Raw genomic sequence first — 18,254 nt, 5'->3', positions numbered from 1 at the left:
AATAACTAGAATTTTGGAAAGAACATATTGCATGGCCTTGCAAATCTCACTGTTACAATTCTAGATTGTTCTGGGTGCTTGCCAAAGTGTTACTGTCCAGTTGCTAAGGTGTTTTTAGTGGGGTTAGCATATTCTAATGCAGTTGCTACAGTATTCTGGGTGTTTGCTGGCTCAAGTCAAAGGAGCCCACCCCAAAGTCATAATGATTTTCCCTTTATTAGATCTCTTTATTAGATCTCTTTATTAGATCTCTTTATTAGATCTCTTTATTAGATCTGGCTTTGGCCTCTCCTTCAGAGCAAGTCCATGGGATATTTCACTGTTTGATTTATTTTGAAAAGTTTTAAATGTGGAAACGTGTTTGATATCAATGTTAGACAATCATTGCTAGACAAAAATAATTTATGCAGCAGGATTTGGGCTCAAAATGTATAGACTTGTCTCATAGGTGTACACACACATGCATGCACTACTAGGATGTGGCCTTAAGACAAATGGTTCTAAAGAGTGCCAGATTAGGGTTTTGTTACACTAGCAGAACCCTTTAAAGTACTAAATAGAACTCTTTTCCATAAAGAATGCTTTGAAAATGCTATTTGACCGTAATGGTGTGATAAAGAACCTTTTGTGAAACAGAAAGGTTCTTCAGATGTTAAAGGTTCTTTATGGAACTATTTAGACAAAAAGGTTCTTCACAGCGATGTCATAGAAGAACCATTTTTGGTTCCACAAAGAACCATTCAGTCACAGGTTCTTTAAAAAACCATCTCTTTCTTACCTTTTTATAATCTGATGAACCTTCTTTTGCCATAAAGAACCTTTTGTGAAACAGAAAGGTTCTTCAGATGTTAAAGGTTCTTTATGGAACTATTTAGACAAAAAGGTTCTTCTATGGTATCGTGAAGCACCTTTATTTTTAAGAGTATCTATCTATCGATCACATACATACTTCTATAGAAGTAAAAAGTGTGAAATATCTTTCTCTCACTAAATGTGTGTCACACTTTTTACACCAATGATTATTTCTTAAAAAGTATGTATGTGAAACTGTTTGTGTAAAGAAACATTCAAACTATTATTTCACAGGAAAAAATATTTATGCTTTCCTGTAGCTCAAATAGTAGAGCATGGCGCTAGCAACGCCAAGATCATGGGTTCGATTCCCAGGGAAAGCAAGAGCTGATAAAATGTAAAAACTGTAACTTCAATGCAATGTAAGTCGCTTTGGATAAAAGCGTCTGCTAAATGCATAAATGTAAATGTAAATTTAATTATTTTATACACAGTGACCATTTATTATTGTTGTCTTTAAGTGGAGCCTGTGAACATTGACTGGAAGAAAATATTGTTTAAAAAAAATAATTTCATTGTTTCATTTCATTTCACAGTAAGTAAATATGTTAAGATAATAACTAGAATTTTGGAAAGAACATATTGCATGGCCTTGCAAATCTCACTGTTACAATTCTAGATTGTTCTGGGTGCTTGCCAAAGTGTTACTGTCCAGTTGCTAAGGTGTTTTTAGTGGGGGTTAGCATATTCTAATGCAGTTGCTACAGTATTCTGGGTGTTTGCTGGCTCAAGTCAAAGGAGCCCACCCCAAAGTCATAATGATTTTCCCTTTATTAGATCTCTTTATTAGATCTGGCTTTGGCCTCTCCTTCAGAGCAAGTCCATGGGATATTTCACTGTTTGATTTATTTTGAAAAGTTTTAAATGTGGAAACGTGTTTGATATCAATGTTAGACAATCATTGCTAGACAAAAATAATTTATGCAGCAGGATTTGGGCTCAAAAATGTATAGACTTGTCTCATAGGTGTACACACACATGCATGCACTACTAGGATGTGGCCTTAAGACAAATGGTTCTAAAGAGTGCCAGATTAGGGGTTTTGTTACACTAGCAGAACCCTTTAAAGTACTAAATAGAACTCTTTTCCATAAAGAATGCTTTGAAAATGCTATTTGACCGTAATGGTGTGATAAAGAACCTTTTTAATAATAGATTTGAGTGTGTTTTACCCCTCTGTCTGCCTGGTTTTCAGTCCCAAGATAGGTAAAGAAGGGGTCCCATACTTTATAAAATTGAAAAGATTTGTCTTTGAATGCTGTTGAAAAAGCTTCTTTATTTTGGGGTTAATGTTAAAAAAATAATGTCAATTAGGTCTAACAACAGTTATTAGATGAATACAACTGATAATTGACATTGAACATGAATAAATATATCAAGAAATAAAGCTAGAAATTCATAATAGATGCAATGAAGGCCAAGTTTGAGTGAAATATCTTCACAATCCTCTATGATGTCTTTATATCCATCATTGTGTGTGTGTTTTGGTGTAAATGAGTGGCAGTTCCTCTCTGCAGATGATAAGCATTGTTAGGTGACTGGCATCTGTCTGGGTAGAATACACAATTGACACACTGTGTCTCTTCCTTTTGTTTAAGTAAAAGTAGTTGTTGTTATGAAGGCCAAAAGTAACTACTGTGAATGGACAGTATGTGAAATCTCCATGTTACCATGTTAAAAGGAAAAAAAGTAATTGGACAGCTTTACTGTGACTGGGCGTGTTTATGCATAAGGAATGATCATAAATTCTTATCTCAGTCACTTACTTAGTGCAAAAGAGAAGTCAAACAAAGATGGTCACATGTTCTGTAATAATAAAAAAAGAAATAAAATGGGGGAAAAAAGGACAGTATGATTGGTAGGAAACCAGTTACAATGTGAAAGTTAAAATTTATCATTTTAAGAAGGATATCAAGAAACTTTTGAGAGTGTTAACACACACACACACAAAAACTGTTTAGCATAAAAATGGGTTCTTCAGGATGATATGGTTCTAAATAAAAATTATTACTACATGTAAGGAGCCTAAGGAACCAGACTGGTCTGCATACATCTCAAGACCTGAACACCTGACCCCGTCACCCAGCGACAGTGCTTGGTCTTACTGATGTTCTTGATCTTGTTAAAGATTTAATTTCAAGCATGGTAAAAAGCATTAAACCCAGTCAACCCAAATGGCTTTGAGCAGGCCAGTTAAGATCTTTTGTTCTAGACTTAATAAATTATTTTTATTGCGTATGAACCTGAACAGTTGAAACCTCCATAAAATGTAGAATGTTATTTTACTATAGCATTTGAATTTCCACTTAGATCATCAGTAAACACCTGTGTTAAATGGTGATTCATGCATTAGTGTTACACAATCCTTCCAGAGATCTTAGATCAGGGACACAAAAACATTTATCTATACCACGGTTCAGACTAAAACAAAGAGCAGGGCTCGCAAAATTTCAAAATCCCTGGTAGCCCTTCGGGCAGGTACTAAAACATATGAATTATTATATTAATTTAAAACAAATAGTACTGTATACATTGTTTAGATTTTTAGAAAGCACATTAACTTCTTTCACATTTAGCTGTGTAAAAACCATAGACTGTAAAAAACATGGATGTAGTGTCCGTGACGTCACTCGTAGGTTTCTGAAGAGCATTTTTGAAGCCTAAAGTGGGCGGAGCCGACCGCCGCCATCTTGGATACTCTAAAATGGGCAAAAAGGCAGGATGTGGGTGAAGCTGAGGTGCCTGGTTGCTGAAACCACACCCGTCTATAGTGACAGCAGCAGTGCTGCCATGTAAAGACAAAACACCATAACTTCGTTTTTGGTCTAAAATGAGTTATTGATCATTTTGGGACATTATGACCTCCTTTAACATGTGTATATGGAGAAAAGTCAAATGCCATGACAGCGTATCACAAATAAAATCAATAAATGTTTGCAATTAAATCCTTTTCCTATCTTTTCTTGTAACTAGTAAGTCGTTTAAGTCGTTCTTATAGGTTAAGCTATTTTAATTCAGTTCGATGTAAAAACAATAGGCTATGTCTTGCATCCTTTAATGTTAGTGAACATTGCAAATAAATTGGTTGTAAAACGGTATCCACTCACATTTAACTTTTTGTCTGGTTGTTACAGTCAGAAAAAAAACCCTGAATCACATTACTAGATGTTATAGCCTAGCCAATGATCACTAGATTTTACTATAATGATGTTATAGTACAGATGTTACTATAATGATTCTATAAATAGTGATCAGCACCCAAATATTGTTTATAATGTGGAAGTTACTGCCTTTTGCCTTGGCGTGACATCTCACTTTTTGCAGACAGTGCAGAGTACAATATCAATATAGGTAAAAATCAAGTTTGAGATCATTTTCATTAAAACATCTAATTGCCAGATTTCCAGTATCCTACTTATAATTAATTTTTCTGTACAAATAAAAATCTTTAAAGCCATTTTTCTAAGTTTTGCACTAGCAAGTTTCACACTCTGGAGCAGAGCGGCAATCCACCTGTCACTCAAGTGGCCACACCCTTAATTATGCAGAACTTTAAGGCTTAATATAATTTAAACGGATGAGTTATAAAAAAAAATCCTCCCCCCTCACAGTTGTCATGAAGGGCAAAATTATCTATACAGACCAAAATCATTTTTTGCACTAAGCTGTAAACATGTTTTTTTTCTGCTGTAAAGTTGGACATTTTAACATGGGGAGTCTATGGGATTGACTCTCAGTTTTAGTCATTTCCATGTTGGCTTCACAAGAGAGACAGGTTGCCACTTGGTAAAAACATGGGTCGATATGCGCAATTGGGTATTGATCTAAACAACATAGGCTTTTTGGAAATGCAAATTTATTCTCTGTCACGAGGTGGTGCTTTAATCCAGTAACGGCTGTACACAGAGCAGCACCGGGCTCATACATGCCGGCAACGATACGTTTCTGAGGACAGCCGGTTCCCTTCAGAGATACATACACATAAAGACATCCTTGCCGTGTTTGACTTTAAAACGCGCAGCGCCCATATTTATTCAATTACATAATTCCCTTTTGATGTTTAATCCAGCCATATCGCGATTCTTGCCTTTCCACCCCAAACTGTAAGACCTTTTGAAATTATAATTAAGACTTTTCTTATACCATTTAACATATTTAAAACTTTTCAAAGCCTTATTAAATAATCATAAATTTAGTTGTATCAAGTTTAAAGGGTTACTCCACCCCAAAAGGAAAATTTTGTCATTAATCACTTACCCCCATGTCGTTCCAAACCCGTAAAAGCTTCGTTCATCTTCGGAACACAATTTAAGATATTTTGGATGAAGACCGGGAGGCTTGTGGCTGTCCCATTGACTGCCAAGAAAATTCCAATGTCAAGGCCCAGAAAAGTATGAAAAACATAGTCAAAATAGACCATCTGCCATCAGTGGTTCAATCTGAACTTTGAAGCGACAAGAATACTTTTTGTACGCAAAGAAAATAAAATAACGACTTTATTTAACAATTCATCTCATGCGTCACCGTAGCGCCATTTTGGAGAATATCCTCTCATCACTGGGCATCACTGGAATTCCACTTCGCTGGTTTGAATCCTATCTCACTGGTAGGTCTTTCAGGGTGGTCTGGGGAGGAGAGGTATCTAAAGCACATACACTGGTCCCTGGGGTTCCTCAGGGATCAGTTCTTGGACCCCTCCTCTTCTCCATATACACTACATCACTGGGTCCCATCATACATGGCTTCTCCTACCATTGCTACGCTGATGACACACAGCTCTATCTCTCTTTTCAACCAGATGATCCAACGGTAGCTGCACGGATCTCAGGCTGCCTGACGGACATCTCGGCATGGATGAAAGAACATCACCTACAGCTCAACCTGGCAAAGACTGAGCTTCTTGTCTTCCCTGCCACTCCGACTCTACGGCATGATTTCACCATCCAGCTAGGTACTTCTACAATTACCCCGTCAACTTCGATCAGAAATCTTGGTGTAATCTTTGATGACCACCTGAACTTCAAAGAGCACATTGCAAAGAATGCTCGATCTTGCAGGTTTGCACTACACAACATTAGAAAGATCAGGCCCTTTCTGACAGAGCAGGCTTCACAACTTCTCGTCCAGGCCCTTGTCTTTTCTAAGCTGGACTACTGCAGTGCTCTTCTGGCTGGACTTCCATCAAACACAATCAACCTCTACAAATGATTCAGAATGCAGCAGCACGACTGGTCTTCAGCAAGCCCAAAAGAGCCCATGTTGGACTGGCTACCGGTTGCAGCTCACATCAAGTCATTGATGCTTGCATATAGAACAACCACAGGCTCAGCACCTGCCTACTTCCACTCATTATTACGAATCTACATCCCCTCCAGAAGTCTGAGATCTGCTAGTGAGCGACGCCTATATACAGAATATTCTTGTTCACCATTCCAAAAAAAACCCTTCTTTCTCTTAATTTATTCCTTCCCTTGCTAGTTTGTACTTATTTGAAAAATGCCTGAGACTTGGTGTTGCGAGCACTTCCCCTGTCTGATTGCCTTATTATCTATTTATGTATTCCCCAATTGTAAGTCGCTTTGGATAAAAGCGTCTGCAAAATGACTAAATGGAAATGGAAATGTAAGTATCAGCTGGACGCAAATAGCGTATGCTGTTCTGTGTCTGCTGCGCCACATGGATATGTCTTTTACTCTTTGATTTGAATGAAAACAGCGTATCCGTGTGGCATGCCTTGTTGAATAAAGTCATTATTTTTATTTTCTTTGCATACAAAAAATATTCTCGTTGCTTAATAAAGTTCAGATTGAACCACTGATGGCAGATGGACTATTTTGACTATGTTTTTCATACTTTTCTGGGCCTTGACAGTGTTATTTACTTGGCAGTCAATTGTGTTATGAAGACGAATGAAGCTTTTACAGGTTTAGAACGACATGGGGGTAAGTGATTAATGACAAAATTTTCCTTTTGGGGTGGAGTAACCCTTTAAGGACACGGGGAGCCCTATTTAAGGTAGCCCGTCGAGTAGGGCGGTGATACATTTTGGTGCCTCGACTGGAAAACACAATAGCCCCGGGACGTTGGGCTAGCGATTTTGCGAGCCCTGAAGAGGTCATCGTGCCTTTGCTATTGCGGGTCCTAAACTATGGAATAGTCTGCCATTTCGTATTAGATCTGCTCCTTAAAAACAAGGAGTATATTTCATATTTTTAATTCAGAAAATATGTTTTTTTAATTTATTTTTTTAATTTACTTTTTACCTTTTCTCTCTGTTTTACCGTATTAACCCTAATATAAGACAATGTTTTTTCTTGGAAATACATCTGAAAAAACGCAGTCGTCTTATATTCAGGGTCTAGACTTTGACATGTCAATAATACACCCACAACAATAGGTGGCGCCAAATACGTGTAAAACGAGTGTGCCATGAAATAAGTAATACAATGTGTGTTTTAAAGATAGCGAGTGAAAACAAAAGAAAAAGAAAAGCTTACAGCAGCATGAGTCGTGACTGTCACGTTAGCCTGATGGGACCAAACTTCCTCTGTAAGTGATTTTAAAATTTAAGACAGTACCCAGATTTGAAGACTACAATAAATTTCGCTTCTACCATTAATACAAGTTTGGTAGGCTACTATGAGATGGATAGCCTAATTGTTATATAATTCAGATGGACTACCTGTTATTTTTATGATTTATCAAAAAGTGTATATTTTTAAATGTGATTGTTGGAACATTTCACCAGTATTTACCATACTTTCAAAACAAAAATTTAAATATGCAATATGAAAATAATTTAAGATTTGGTTTTTGAAAAGCCTTTTTCCAAAAGGTACATCTGGAAAAAGGGGGGTTGTCTTATAATCATCGTCGTTTTATATTCAGGTCAGTATGGTATTTGTGTTATGTTATATGTGCCGGGTCTCGGGTCTGATCACCTGTTCTTTGCTGTCTGTGTTCGGGTGTTGTTGCTTTGTTTTGACAGCTCACCACGTGCGCATTGTCAGCGTGATTATTTCCCCACTCTCCTTGTTTCTCTACTCGTTAGCTCATCTTGTTTCACACCGGGTTCTTGTTATCTCATTAGCTTCTCCTTTATAGCTCCCCGTGTTTCTCTGTCTTTTGTCAGACTGTTGTGGTTATTCCCATTGCTCTGACTGTCATAGTTTGTATTGGTGTCTTGTCTCATTCAGGCTCCAGTTCTAGTAGCTGCAAGTGTATTTTCGTGCACCTCTCTGTGCGTTCAGATTCCTGTGGGCTCCCTTCGGCATCCGCTGTCCCTGGGTTTCTATGGACTCCTTAGTGGATTTCCCAGCCCCTCGCTTGGATTAGCGAGCTGCCCTGTTGGCTTCATCTCCACTGCCGCTGTCGCGGCTTGTTCCAGCTGCTGCTATCCACCCATCTGCGTGGTAGGAGATTCCACGTCCACACGAGCTGTCCGCGGAAGCGCTCCCTACCTGATCTGATTATTTTCTGTTCAATAAATCCTCTGTTGTACCCGCATCTGAATCCAGCCTGTTCCCTGACAGAACAGTCTGACCAGCGATGGATTCAGCGGGATTGGATCCGTTCGTTCTGCTCTCGTGCAACAGGGAGTTTTGCTGGGTCAGCATGCCACTCAGCTCAACACCATAGCGCAAGAGGTGGATGCTCTCAATGCCCGAGTCGCTGAGCTCCTCACGCGGGTCAATGATCTCCAGCGGGAGGTGGTTAACCGGGGTCCCGTCCTCTGCGCTGGTATTCCTCTGCCAACAATCCAATGGTTTACGATGGCGATTCTAATGCCTGCCAAGCCTTTCTCTCCCAGTGTTCACTGGTGTTTTCACTGCAGTCTCGACGTTACGCCACAGAAGAGGCTAAGGTTGCTTACATCCTCACTCTTCTCTTGGGTCGCGCCCGCGAATGGGGAATTGCCGTATGGAGATCGCGGGCTCCCTGCTGTGCTACTTTTGACTGGATTATGCCATCGCCAGCTAACTAGCTGCTGTGGATCTTCCTCGAGAACTGGATAATTTGATTAATCTCGCGCTGTGTGGAGGACCGTCTCAACTGCCGCCGCCAACACCGTCAATCCACTACTCGATGCCGCGAGTTCTCAGTCAGCTGATGTTGAGCCCATGCAACTGAGTCGTCTCCAGCTTACGTCACAGCAGAGGCAGGAGCGTTTAACTCAAGGATTGTGTCTGTATTGCGGCAAGGCTGGCCATTTCGTCCTTCAGTGCCCGTTAAATGTCAAGGCCCACCAGTGAAGTGGAGAGTCCTGGTGGGTGCTTTTCCCTGTTCAACTCTCCAGCAATGCGCTCTCAGCTGCCCTTTCGACTCTCCTTCCAGGGAGGTTCGCACACTGGCCACACCTTTCTGGATTGGCAGGCTGAGGGGAATTTCCTGGATTCTGCCTCGGCTCACAAGTGGAACATCCCGACCATTCCCCTGGCCAAGCCCATTACTGCGTGGTCATTAGCGGGCAATCCCCTCACCACCATCACTCACGTCACACCATGTGTAATCCTTTCCCTCTCTGGTAACCATTATGAGCAGATCGAACTGTTAATTATCGACTCCCCTAAGGCCCCGTTAATTTTAGGACATCTTTTGTTGCTGAAACACAACCCACATATTGATTGGTTCAATAATTCTATTTTAGCCTGGAGTCAGTCTTGCCATGTGTCATGTTTAGGTGCTGCTTCTCCTGCTGTCTCTGTGTCTTGTGTTTCGCAGGTGGATCCCTCTGACTTGACCAGCATCCCGGCGGAGTACTGCGATCTTCGTGCGGTTTTCAGTAAGTCCCGGGCCACCTCGCTACCTCCGCATAGACCTTCTCCCAGGCACTTCTCCGCCTAAGGGATGTTTATATTCCCTTTCTGGTCCTGAAAGAGAGGCCATGGACAGGTATATACGTGAATCACTACAGGCTGGGTTCATTCACCATTCCTCCTCTCCCACCGGTGCAGGGATTTTCTTCGTTCAGAAGAAAGGTGGCTCCCTACGCCCTTGTATTGATTACAGAGTTTTGAATGACATTACAGTAAAGAACAGGTATCCCCTACCTCTAATGTCTTCTTCTTTTGAATTGTTGCAGGGAGCTCAGGTCTTCACCAAATTAGATCTCCGCAATGCCTACCATCTGGTGCACATTCGGGAGGGGGATGAGTGGAAGACGTAATTCAACACCCCCTCAGGACACTACGAGTATCTGGTTCTTACGTTTGGTCTTACCAATGCTCCGGCCGTTTTCCAGGGTCTCGTCAATAGCGTTCTGCGTGACATGATATTCTGATTTTCTCCCCGTCTCTCCAGTTCGCCAAGGTGGAGAAGTGCGAATTCCATATCAAGTTCCTTGGCCATATCATCTCTACCAGGGGAATTAAACCAAACCCTGCTAAGATAGAGGCTGTCGCCAGGTGGTCAGTCCCCGACTCCCATAAGGCTCTGCAGCGTTTCCTGGGTTTTTCCAAATTCTATCGGCAATACATCAGGAATTTTGGTCAGATCGCTGCTCTGCTCAGAGCATTAACCTCCACCAAGGTGTCCTTCAGGTGGAACCAGGATGCTCAGGTAGCCTTTGACGCATTAACCCTCTGGGGTCTGAGAGTGTTTTGGGGCCCCGGGTGAAAGTTTTGACATGCCCTGACATTTGTGCTTTTTTCAGTTGCTTATAAACATTTTAATGGCGTATTCAGCACAAACTGGGCTACAATAATATGTGAGCAGCATGTACGTACATGATTGTGTTTTTGAGAAAACAATGTTTATGCGTGGTTAGAGAAAACCTAAAATTTTAAAGTAACTGAAATAAGGCCATAAGACACATACAGAACATTTGTTCACAAGACTTTTGAGAACTGGATCTTGTAGCCTATAATTTTTGCTTCAAAATGATCTGAAAATAATCTTACTCACTCATTCAGAGAAAACAATATATTGAATAAATATTCTAAGTCGCTTTTTGAGTAGAAAGGGTCTATGCGAGAGGGCGTGAACTATCCTGGATAATGCTGTGATTCACAGCTGAGAAGACAAAGACCCACATAATGAGCTGCATAATGAGCCATTGAGTCAGGTATGTGACTGAGAGGGAATTGCCACAAGAAAGAATGTGAGGGGGAAAAAAAATGTATGTATGTATGTATGTGTGTATGTATATATATATATAACAATCACATAAAATAACTGGAGATTAATTTGCGATTGCAGTTAAACAGTTTATCAGGAACAAACAAACAAACAACAGAAGGGTCAAGACATTGTGGGTGCAATATCCAAAATATCCAAAACAGTGGCAGGAAACTGGAACCTAGGAAAACAGGAGACAGCAGAAACTGCACAAGAAAACACAAAACAGACGTGAGCAACACAATGAACGGACAAAGACAAAGCAAACATGGTGGCAATATATACACTACCAGTCAAATTTTTTAAACAGTAAGATTTGTAATGTTTTTTTTTTTTTTTAAGAAGTGTCTTCAGCTCACCAAGCCTGCATTTATTTGAATCAAGGTACAGCAAAAACAGTACCTTATATGTGACCCGTTCTGGCGAAATGAGTCGGAAGTCGCACTGACTAATTTTGAGCTACAGGCAAAAGATGTCAGTTTTGGTCAAATTTGAGGTTTTCACAAAAATTTGTTCATTAAGGCCTCTTCTAGTGATCCCAATGCTCCAAATAGTAATGACACATCTAAAATGATCTTTATTTGTACGTTTTCTGAGAGGAGTACCTTTTTCTCTGCACACTTCTAGACAGCTACTGCTGCTTCTCACCACAGGTTGTAGGTCTATTGTTGCAAAGCGCAGCATTCCAGCTTTGTGAATATTCATATCGAATTCTCCATGACATGAGTTCAAACCAGTGAAATATTATTTTTAAACCCATGCTGACGAAAACAAAACGATCGCGCTGATTGACATTTGCAAAGTGCGTGCATAAAACGCGGAAGCGCGCGATCTCCCTTATAAAGTACATTATTGCGAAATATGTATTGGCAAGATTCACACAATCATAATCTGTTATGTCTTACATGAACATTTAGTTAATGGTTGGGGGGAAATCTGATGTGTAACATTATATTTGATCCATGCATTACAGTAGGTCTTAATATAGATCTGTCTCAAATTGAGACTCTCAATGCTAATCATACATTAAAAGAAAAGACGGAATCACTCGCTGCTCTTGATTAAAATACTGTTTATTTGCATCTTTGTTCTTATTTTTAATAACAAAGATAAAATAAAAATAGCTATGTTGTGATTAATAATATAGTAATTATTATTAAGAAAAGAATTGGAGGAAAATATGCAACGTTGCTTGGTGATTTTGCTTTGGAATCTTTAACTGGATTTTTCTCAAAATCAGATCTGCTGCCTCTATTGCCTTCAAACGGCTGTAGCTCAGTCATTTTTTATCCGATTCCAACAAATCATATATCATTTTGAAGGTATTTTAATGGAGAACGTAAAAATAAAAATAACTATTTTTTAAAATGTGCGCATTCTGACTCATTTTGCCAGAACGGGTCATATATTTATTATAATATGTAGGCCTACATATTTTTACTATTCAAAATAAATAAAGCACCCCCCACACACACACTAAAATTAATAAATAAATAAATTAGTGAGCATGTTGATAGGTGTCACGGTGCACACAGCAGGGAGGAACGAGGAACACGCAGATGAGGAGCTACTTCAAAATAATAGTCTTTAATGGTGACATCAGGACAGGGCAAGACAAGTCAAGGTTCACACAGACAGGAACACCGGGGAATAACGAGTAGACCAGACGAAATCTAACTAAACAGGCAGGAACTAAATACACATGACAAATACTGATAATTAGACGAAACACAGCTGGACAAGACTTAACTAATAATAACACTTAACAAGGACAGGAACAAGACCAAATATGGACACAAGAGGCGGGAACACATGACACACACGACAGAGGACGTAACAATAGGCTTATCAGAAGCAACTATATTGTTACATTAGCAATCGCTAATATTGCCCACGTGATTTTATAACATAGATGCACACACGCTTTACATGTATTATGTATCGTACAATACAAAAACAACATTTTATAACTGAGAAACTAAATTATTATTGTTAAGCTCTTTATAAACATGTATTGCAGGTATTTGCAAACAGCTAAGGCTATTTCACAGTAAAGATTGGTCTAAACTTTTTTAGACATTACTTTTATATAATTGTTTATAGAACATATAACTATCCTTGTAACGGGGTCAACAAGATGTGAGGCGTGCGGATCCATTTGCAAAGCTTTATTAGTAAGAGACATGGTCATAACAGGCAGGGTCACACAAATGGCAAACAGGTATATAGAGGGCGAGGCAGAAGATTACTTAAGTGAACGGGCGTGGTCTCCGATCGGCGAACAATATCCAGAGGTCTAGACGAGAGGGGTAATCCAGGTACACAAGCAATAATCTGGGGAGGGGCGAACAGAGTCCGAGACAGCAGGCGAAGGGTTAATCCAAGATACAACGGCAGAAATCAGAACATGAGGAAACAGGCAAGGCAAGACTAAGAAAACTAAGTAGACAAGACTAAGACAATTAAGTGGGCTCCGTAGAGTAGCTATCACTGGGGGAGCGATAAACGTTAGACAATACGGGAACTAAACAAACACAGAATGACTCGGTAAAGCAGCTATCGCTAGGAGAGGGATATATGCAGAACTAAACACAGAGCTAAACATAAACACAGAATGGCTTGGTAAGGCAGCTAACACTTGGAGAGTGCTACACGCAGAACAATACTCAGCAAACTGTGAACGGAAATCCATAGTTTATATAGAGTGTGTGATTGTGTGATAGTTCTCAGGAGTGAGCGTGTGATTGAGACAGCTGTGTGTACTTGGTGCAATGAATGATGGGAAATGTAGTCTGGTGAAGTGCAACAATAGTGTGGTGCAAGAGTCCATGTGATGAGCGAGTGACCTCTGGTGGTGAGTGAACGGAAGACCATAACCCGGATTCGTGACAATCCTCATGTCATGCAATGAAAGGTTGACAATCATATTTCAAAATGTTGCACTCGATTTCACACATTTTATTCTGGAGTTATAGTTTGGGAAAAGTTCAACTAGTAAATACGTTAAACTTTGTCACAACAGCACATTATCTAATGCCAATAAGAAACATTACTTACTCTGTATAAAAGATCTCCTCCGCTGGCTCTAGCTGCGTGTTCCGTTTGTGAAGTAAACAAAGCTTTTTCCTCTCAGTGCGTCTTCTGGGGTACATACAAGGCTTTTTCCTCTCAGCGCGTTTCTGAGGTAAATACAAGGCTTATTCCTCACAGCAGGTTCTTACTAAACTGAAAAGTATCTGAGAGACATGTTGCTAATTAGAGATAATGAGACCAGACGGAAAAACTAGTGTCGTTGGTTTCATATGGATTACTTTATCACAGAATATTTGTTTTCGGTAAGACTTACTTCATTTAAGAGTAGACATGTCAAGCTTTCTGTAGATATATTTCTCATGTCTCTGTGTGAATTATTTGCTGAGTTACAGTTCATTTTAGTGACATGTTTCAAAAAGCAGTTCGAGGAGAGAGTGAAGACTGAGAACGCACCCTGTTTTTTTTCTTTATTCTTCAAAAGCACAAAGTTTAGTTGTTATTATGAGTGTGTACAAATAAAAGTAGAACCCTTAGAGATTCAAATCTCGAATATATCCGTTCGGCCAAGAGGCTGAGCTCGCGAACCTCATGCAGCTTCACCCTCTCGTACCGGCCAGGGTCCAAAAATGTCAAACCGACGCTCTCTCGACGCTCAAGACGAACCAAGGCAGCAGCCGATCATTGCTGGTCCTCTCCTCCAACCTATGTGTGTGGTCAACGGGTATGACTTTCTACCAAGGATCTGCCTCTCCGGGCAGCTTCTCATGAGCTGGCTCACAGATTCATTGGGCCGTATTGCTTCACAAAGGTGCTTAATCCGGTGGCGATCAGGCTCAAGCTCCCTCCCGCTCTTGGTCGGTTCACCCTGTGTCTCTAGGGTTAAACCTGTGTTTTCTTCTCCCCTTAACCCTGCCGGCAATCGCCCCACCCCCTCGTCTTGTGTATGGCTCCCCTACCTATACAGTTAGGAGATTACTCGACGAGTAGCGCCACAGCAGAGGGTTTCAGTATCTTGTGGACTGGGAGGGTTATGGTCCAGAGGAAAGATGCTGGGTGCCGTCCCGGGACATTTTGGAACATTTGTTGATCGAGGATTTCTGTTGGCGACGAGGTAGGTATTTTTGTGCACCTCTCTGTGCGTTCAGATTCCCGTGGGCTCCCTTCGGCATCCGCTGTCCCTGGGTTTCTATGGACTTCTTAGTGGATTGCTCAGCCTCTCGCTCAGATTAGCGAGCTGCCCTGTTGGCTTCATCTTCACTGCCGCTGTCATGGCTTGTTCCAGCCGCTGCTATCCACCCTTCTGTGTGGTAGGAGATTCCATGTCCACATGAGCTGTCCACGGAAGCGCTCCACGCCTATTCTGATTATTTTCTGTTCAATAAAGCCTCTGTTGTACCCATATCTAAATACAGCCTGTTCCCTAACAATATGATGCTTTGTAAAGCACATTGATCAGCCATGGCTGCATAAATGGTGCTATATAAATAAACTTTGACTTTGCAGTTTTTGTATTATTATTATATTAATTATTATATATGATAATAATTATATTATTATTATAATAATATTATAATAATGTAATACTCTTCTAACAATGAATGAGAGAGACAGAAACAAGAGTTAGTGGTTGCCCAAGCATTCCTCTGTTGTTGTCTTTAATAAACATCGTATTTCATTAGAACACTTTGAATCACAGTAGTCATTAACACATATAAATACTGTGACGAGCGTCCCGAGCTCTCATCAGCGTTGCCCCGGAAACCTACACGGAGCACCTGCACACGCTCGTCACAGGCTGATAAGCCACAGCTGCCACTAATCAGCCCTCGGCCAGATAAGCCGCGTGAGCACCAACGACGGAGAGACATATCTCCATGAAGCAGAGAATTAACCTTTTCTCTCAATTCCGTTCCAGAGAGCAGTGTGTGACCGACCAACAAATTATTAACACATTCAAGCATGTAAACTGTAGTTTGGCATTAAATAAAAAAAAAAAATTAACTAACCTTAACAATGAATAAGAGAGACAGAGACGAGAGTTAGTGGTTGCCCAAGCGGTCCTCTTTTGTTGTCTGAAGATGCGCTGCAGTTGTTACGGTAGCTCTACTCTCTCAACTGTCACCTGGAATTCAGAAAATGCAGCTGGACTGTCCAGTGCAAACTCATTAGAACACATTAAAGTATATACAAAATATATACAAACAATTTAATATGACACAATATTATTATCATAATATTATGACACAAACTCTACGCAGCAGGGTGGTCACACTCTCCGCAAGAAAATAAAATGTCGTCCCGACATCAATACACTCAAAGTCCTAAACCAGTCCATATTGTTTCACTTCACACTCGTAAAGGTACCAGGTCACATGTTTTTCAATACTTATTCCCAATTTTCTTTTTTTCTTCTTTTTTTTACATTCAGTACATACATTCAATAATGACTCATCGTGTTCCTGTTTTAAAGACAGTCCTTGTTAGCTGATTATCAGCTTTTCTGAATTCAAGTTCAGTGAGCTAGTGCTTCAAACAACAGTCCTAGAATCAAGGCATTAAGGAAAATTATTTCTCTGGCCACGACAAATAATTTCCTTACTGAAACATTGCTTCCGAGCATGTAACAAGACCGGACGTTAAAGTGACTTCGTTCTGAGAGCAGCAGACACAGACAACCAAGTGTGAATACTTATGGATGTTTATTAAACTACACTACAGGGGAACATGCAACATCGAACTAGACACAGACATACACACATTAAACATGGATGCCAACGCAAGGAAGGCATGGAGAGAGAGAGAGAGAGAGAGAGAGAGAGGTTGAGAGAGGGAGCGCTCGCGCGCAAGAGAGAGTATGGCAGGATTTTAACATCAGCTAAGTACAACCTGTTACGAACCATCAGATAATCACATCACCTTAATTTTTAGGAGTGACAGCTTCGTCATTCCAGCCATGGGTTGATTAGTCCGAAGTGAATCGACAAAGTTACTGATCTTAAAACTGCCAGAAGATCGGACTCCCCCCGGAAGGGGAGCCGTGAGGTTTCCAAGGTGATAAGTGTGTCTCCAGGGCACCGAAAGTAAAGAGAGACGAACCTTTTGGTGTGGGAGAAGTTTTATCTGTTTTCCCTGTAACACCCATTTTGGTTAGTTTGACCAATAACAAGGCTCATAGTTTCAGCGGGAAAGTGTTTCTTTGTCCCACTTGACACCTCATTTGCATGTTTTACTGGTGTAATTTTCCCCACAGTACAGTAAAAATAGTGTGATGCATTTCATGATCACATAGTGTACATCATTGTGTGAGGAATAAAGAGCAGATCATTTTGATATCAAGAAAGAGACATCTGACAGGTATTAAACCAGAGATACATTCATACCTCTGAATATGAGTGTTTAGAGCTTACTAATACGAATAACGAGTGGTAACTAGGCTAATATAATAAGGAAACATACAAACAACACATGCATATACCAGATACATTTGTAACTGATTAATTATGGTCTAAATAAAGAAAATGCCTCTATGTGTGTGTTATGTATGTTGTAATTGTGGGGGTAGTCCACAGGCCTGGTACCGAGGGTCATTTAGTTCTCTTGGAATGTGTTTGAAGTCCGATGGAGACACAAGATAGTCGATCTGTTTAGCATATTTTGACAGTGGGGGGGACAACCCTTGGCAATTAGCACCCATATAACGGTAGAATGTGGGGCCAGGCTGTGAATTATATGCAAATGTCAAAAGGCTAAAAGGGTCTCTTAAGACATAAAGTCCCAACGACCATCAAGGATCATAAGCAGATGTTACAGATGGCAATTTGTCTGTACAGTTCTGCAGTGCCACCTGAGACCTGGTCAAGTGAAGGTTCATTGGGGTTCTTTAATTTGCTGGATAATAGATAAGTGAGGGCTGAGAATAATGAATCTGCATTGGCACCCAAGAATTCATATTTGGTGTCCATGTGTGTATGGGGTGTGGATTAAAGTCATTTCTTGCATTTTGTACACTGTAGCATGTAGGAGTTACAAAGTTTTCATATGTGAACCTCTTTAGTGGTCGTCGTTGTCAGACTCTAGATGGTTCCTCTACAAGATTCCTCCGTGCAGGTAAGTGTTGTTCAGGTAAGTGATGTTCTCCAGCAGGTAAGTGTTGTCCTCCAGCAGGTAAGTCAACATGTTCTAGTACATTTTGTTCCTGTTCAGCTAGATGTGGCAACACTGTCAACTCAAGCATTTGTTCTGACTGAGCTGAT

At 40.4% G+C, this 18,254-nt stretch overlaps 1 protein-coding gene across 1 annotated transcript in view; it reads left to right on the top strand.

Annotated features, from left to right (window-relative positions):
- Window positions 1-15,332, top strand: part of LOC131535858 (cytolytic toxin-alpha-like) — a 36,767-nt gene extending 21,435 nt beyond the window's left edge. Inside the window, exons 4-12 of the mRNA XM_058768365.1 lie at window positions 7,985-8,020; window positions 8,103-8,264; window positions 8,385-8,564; window positions 8,687-8,770; window positions 9,187-9,357; window positions 9,574-9,627; window positions 9,935-9,982; window positions 10,153-10,410; window positions 15,147-15,332. Coding sequence (XP_058624348.1) covers window positions 7,985-8,020; window positions 8,103-8,264; window positions 8,385-8,564; window positions 8,687-8,770; window positions 9,187-9,357; window positions 9,574-9,627; window positions 9,935-9,982; window positions 10,153-10,410; window positions 15,147-15,332 — 1,179 coding nt within the window. The remainder of the gene's footprint in view (window positions 1-7,984; window positions 8,021-8,102; window positions 8,265-8,384; window positions 8,565-8,686; window positions 8,771-9,186; window positions 9,358-9,573; window positions 9,628-9,934; window positions 9,983-10,152; window positions 10,411-15,146) is intronic.
- Window positions 15,333-18,254: the final 2,922 nt, after the last annotated feature.

Source organism: Onychostoma macrolepis, chromosome 03 (genome assembly GCF_012432095.1).
Source record: "Onychostoma macrolepis isolate SWU-2019 chromosome 03, ASM1243209v1, whole genome shotgun sequence".
NCBI classification, from domain to species: domain Eukaryota; kingdom Metazoa; phylum Chordata; class Actinopteri; order Cypriniformes; family Cyprinidae; genus Onychostoma; species Onychostoma macrolepis.
The sequence above is the reverse complement of the archived record's forward strand: the minus strand, read 5'-3'. Positions and strand labels throughout refer to the sequence as shown.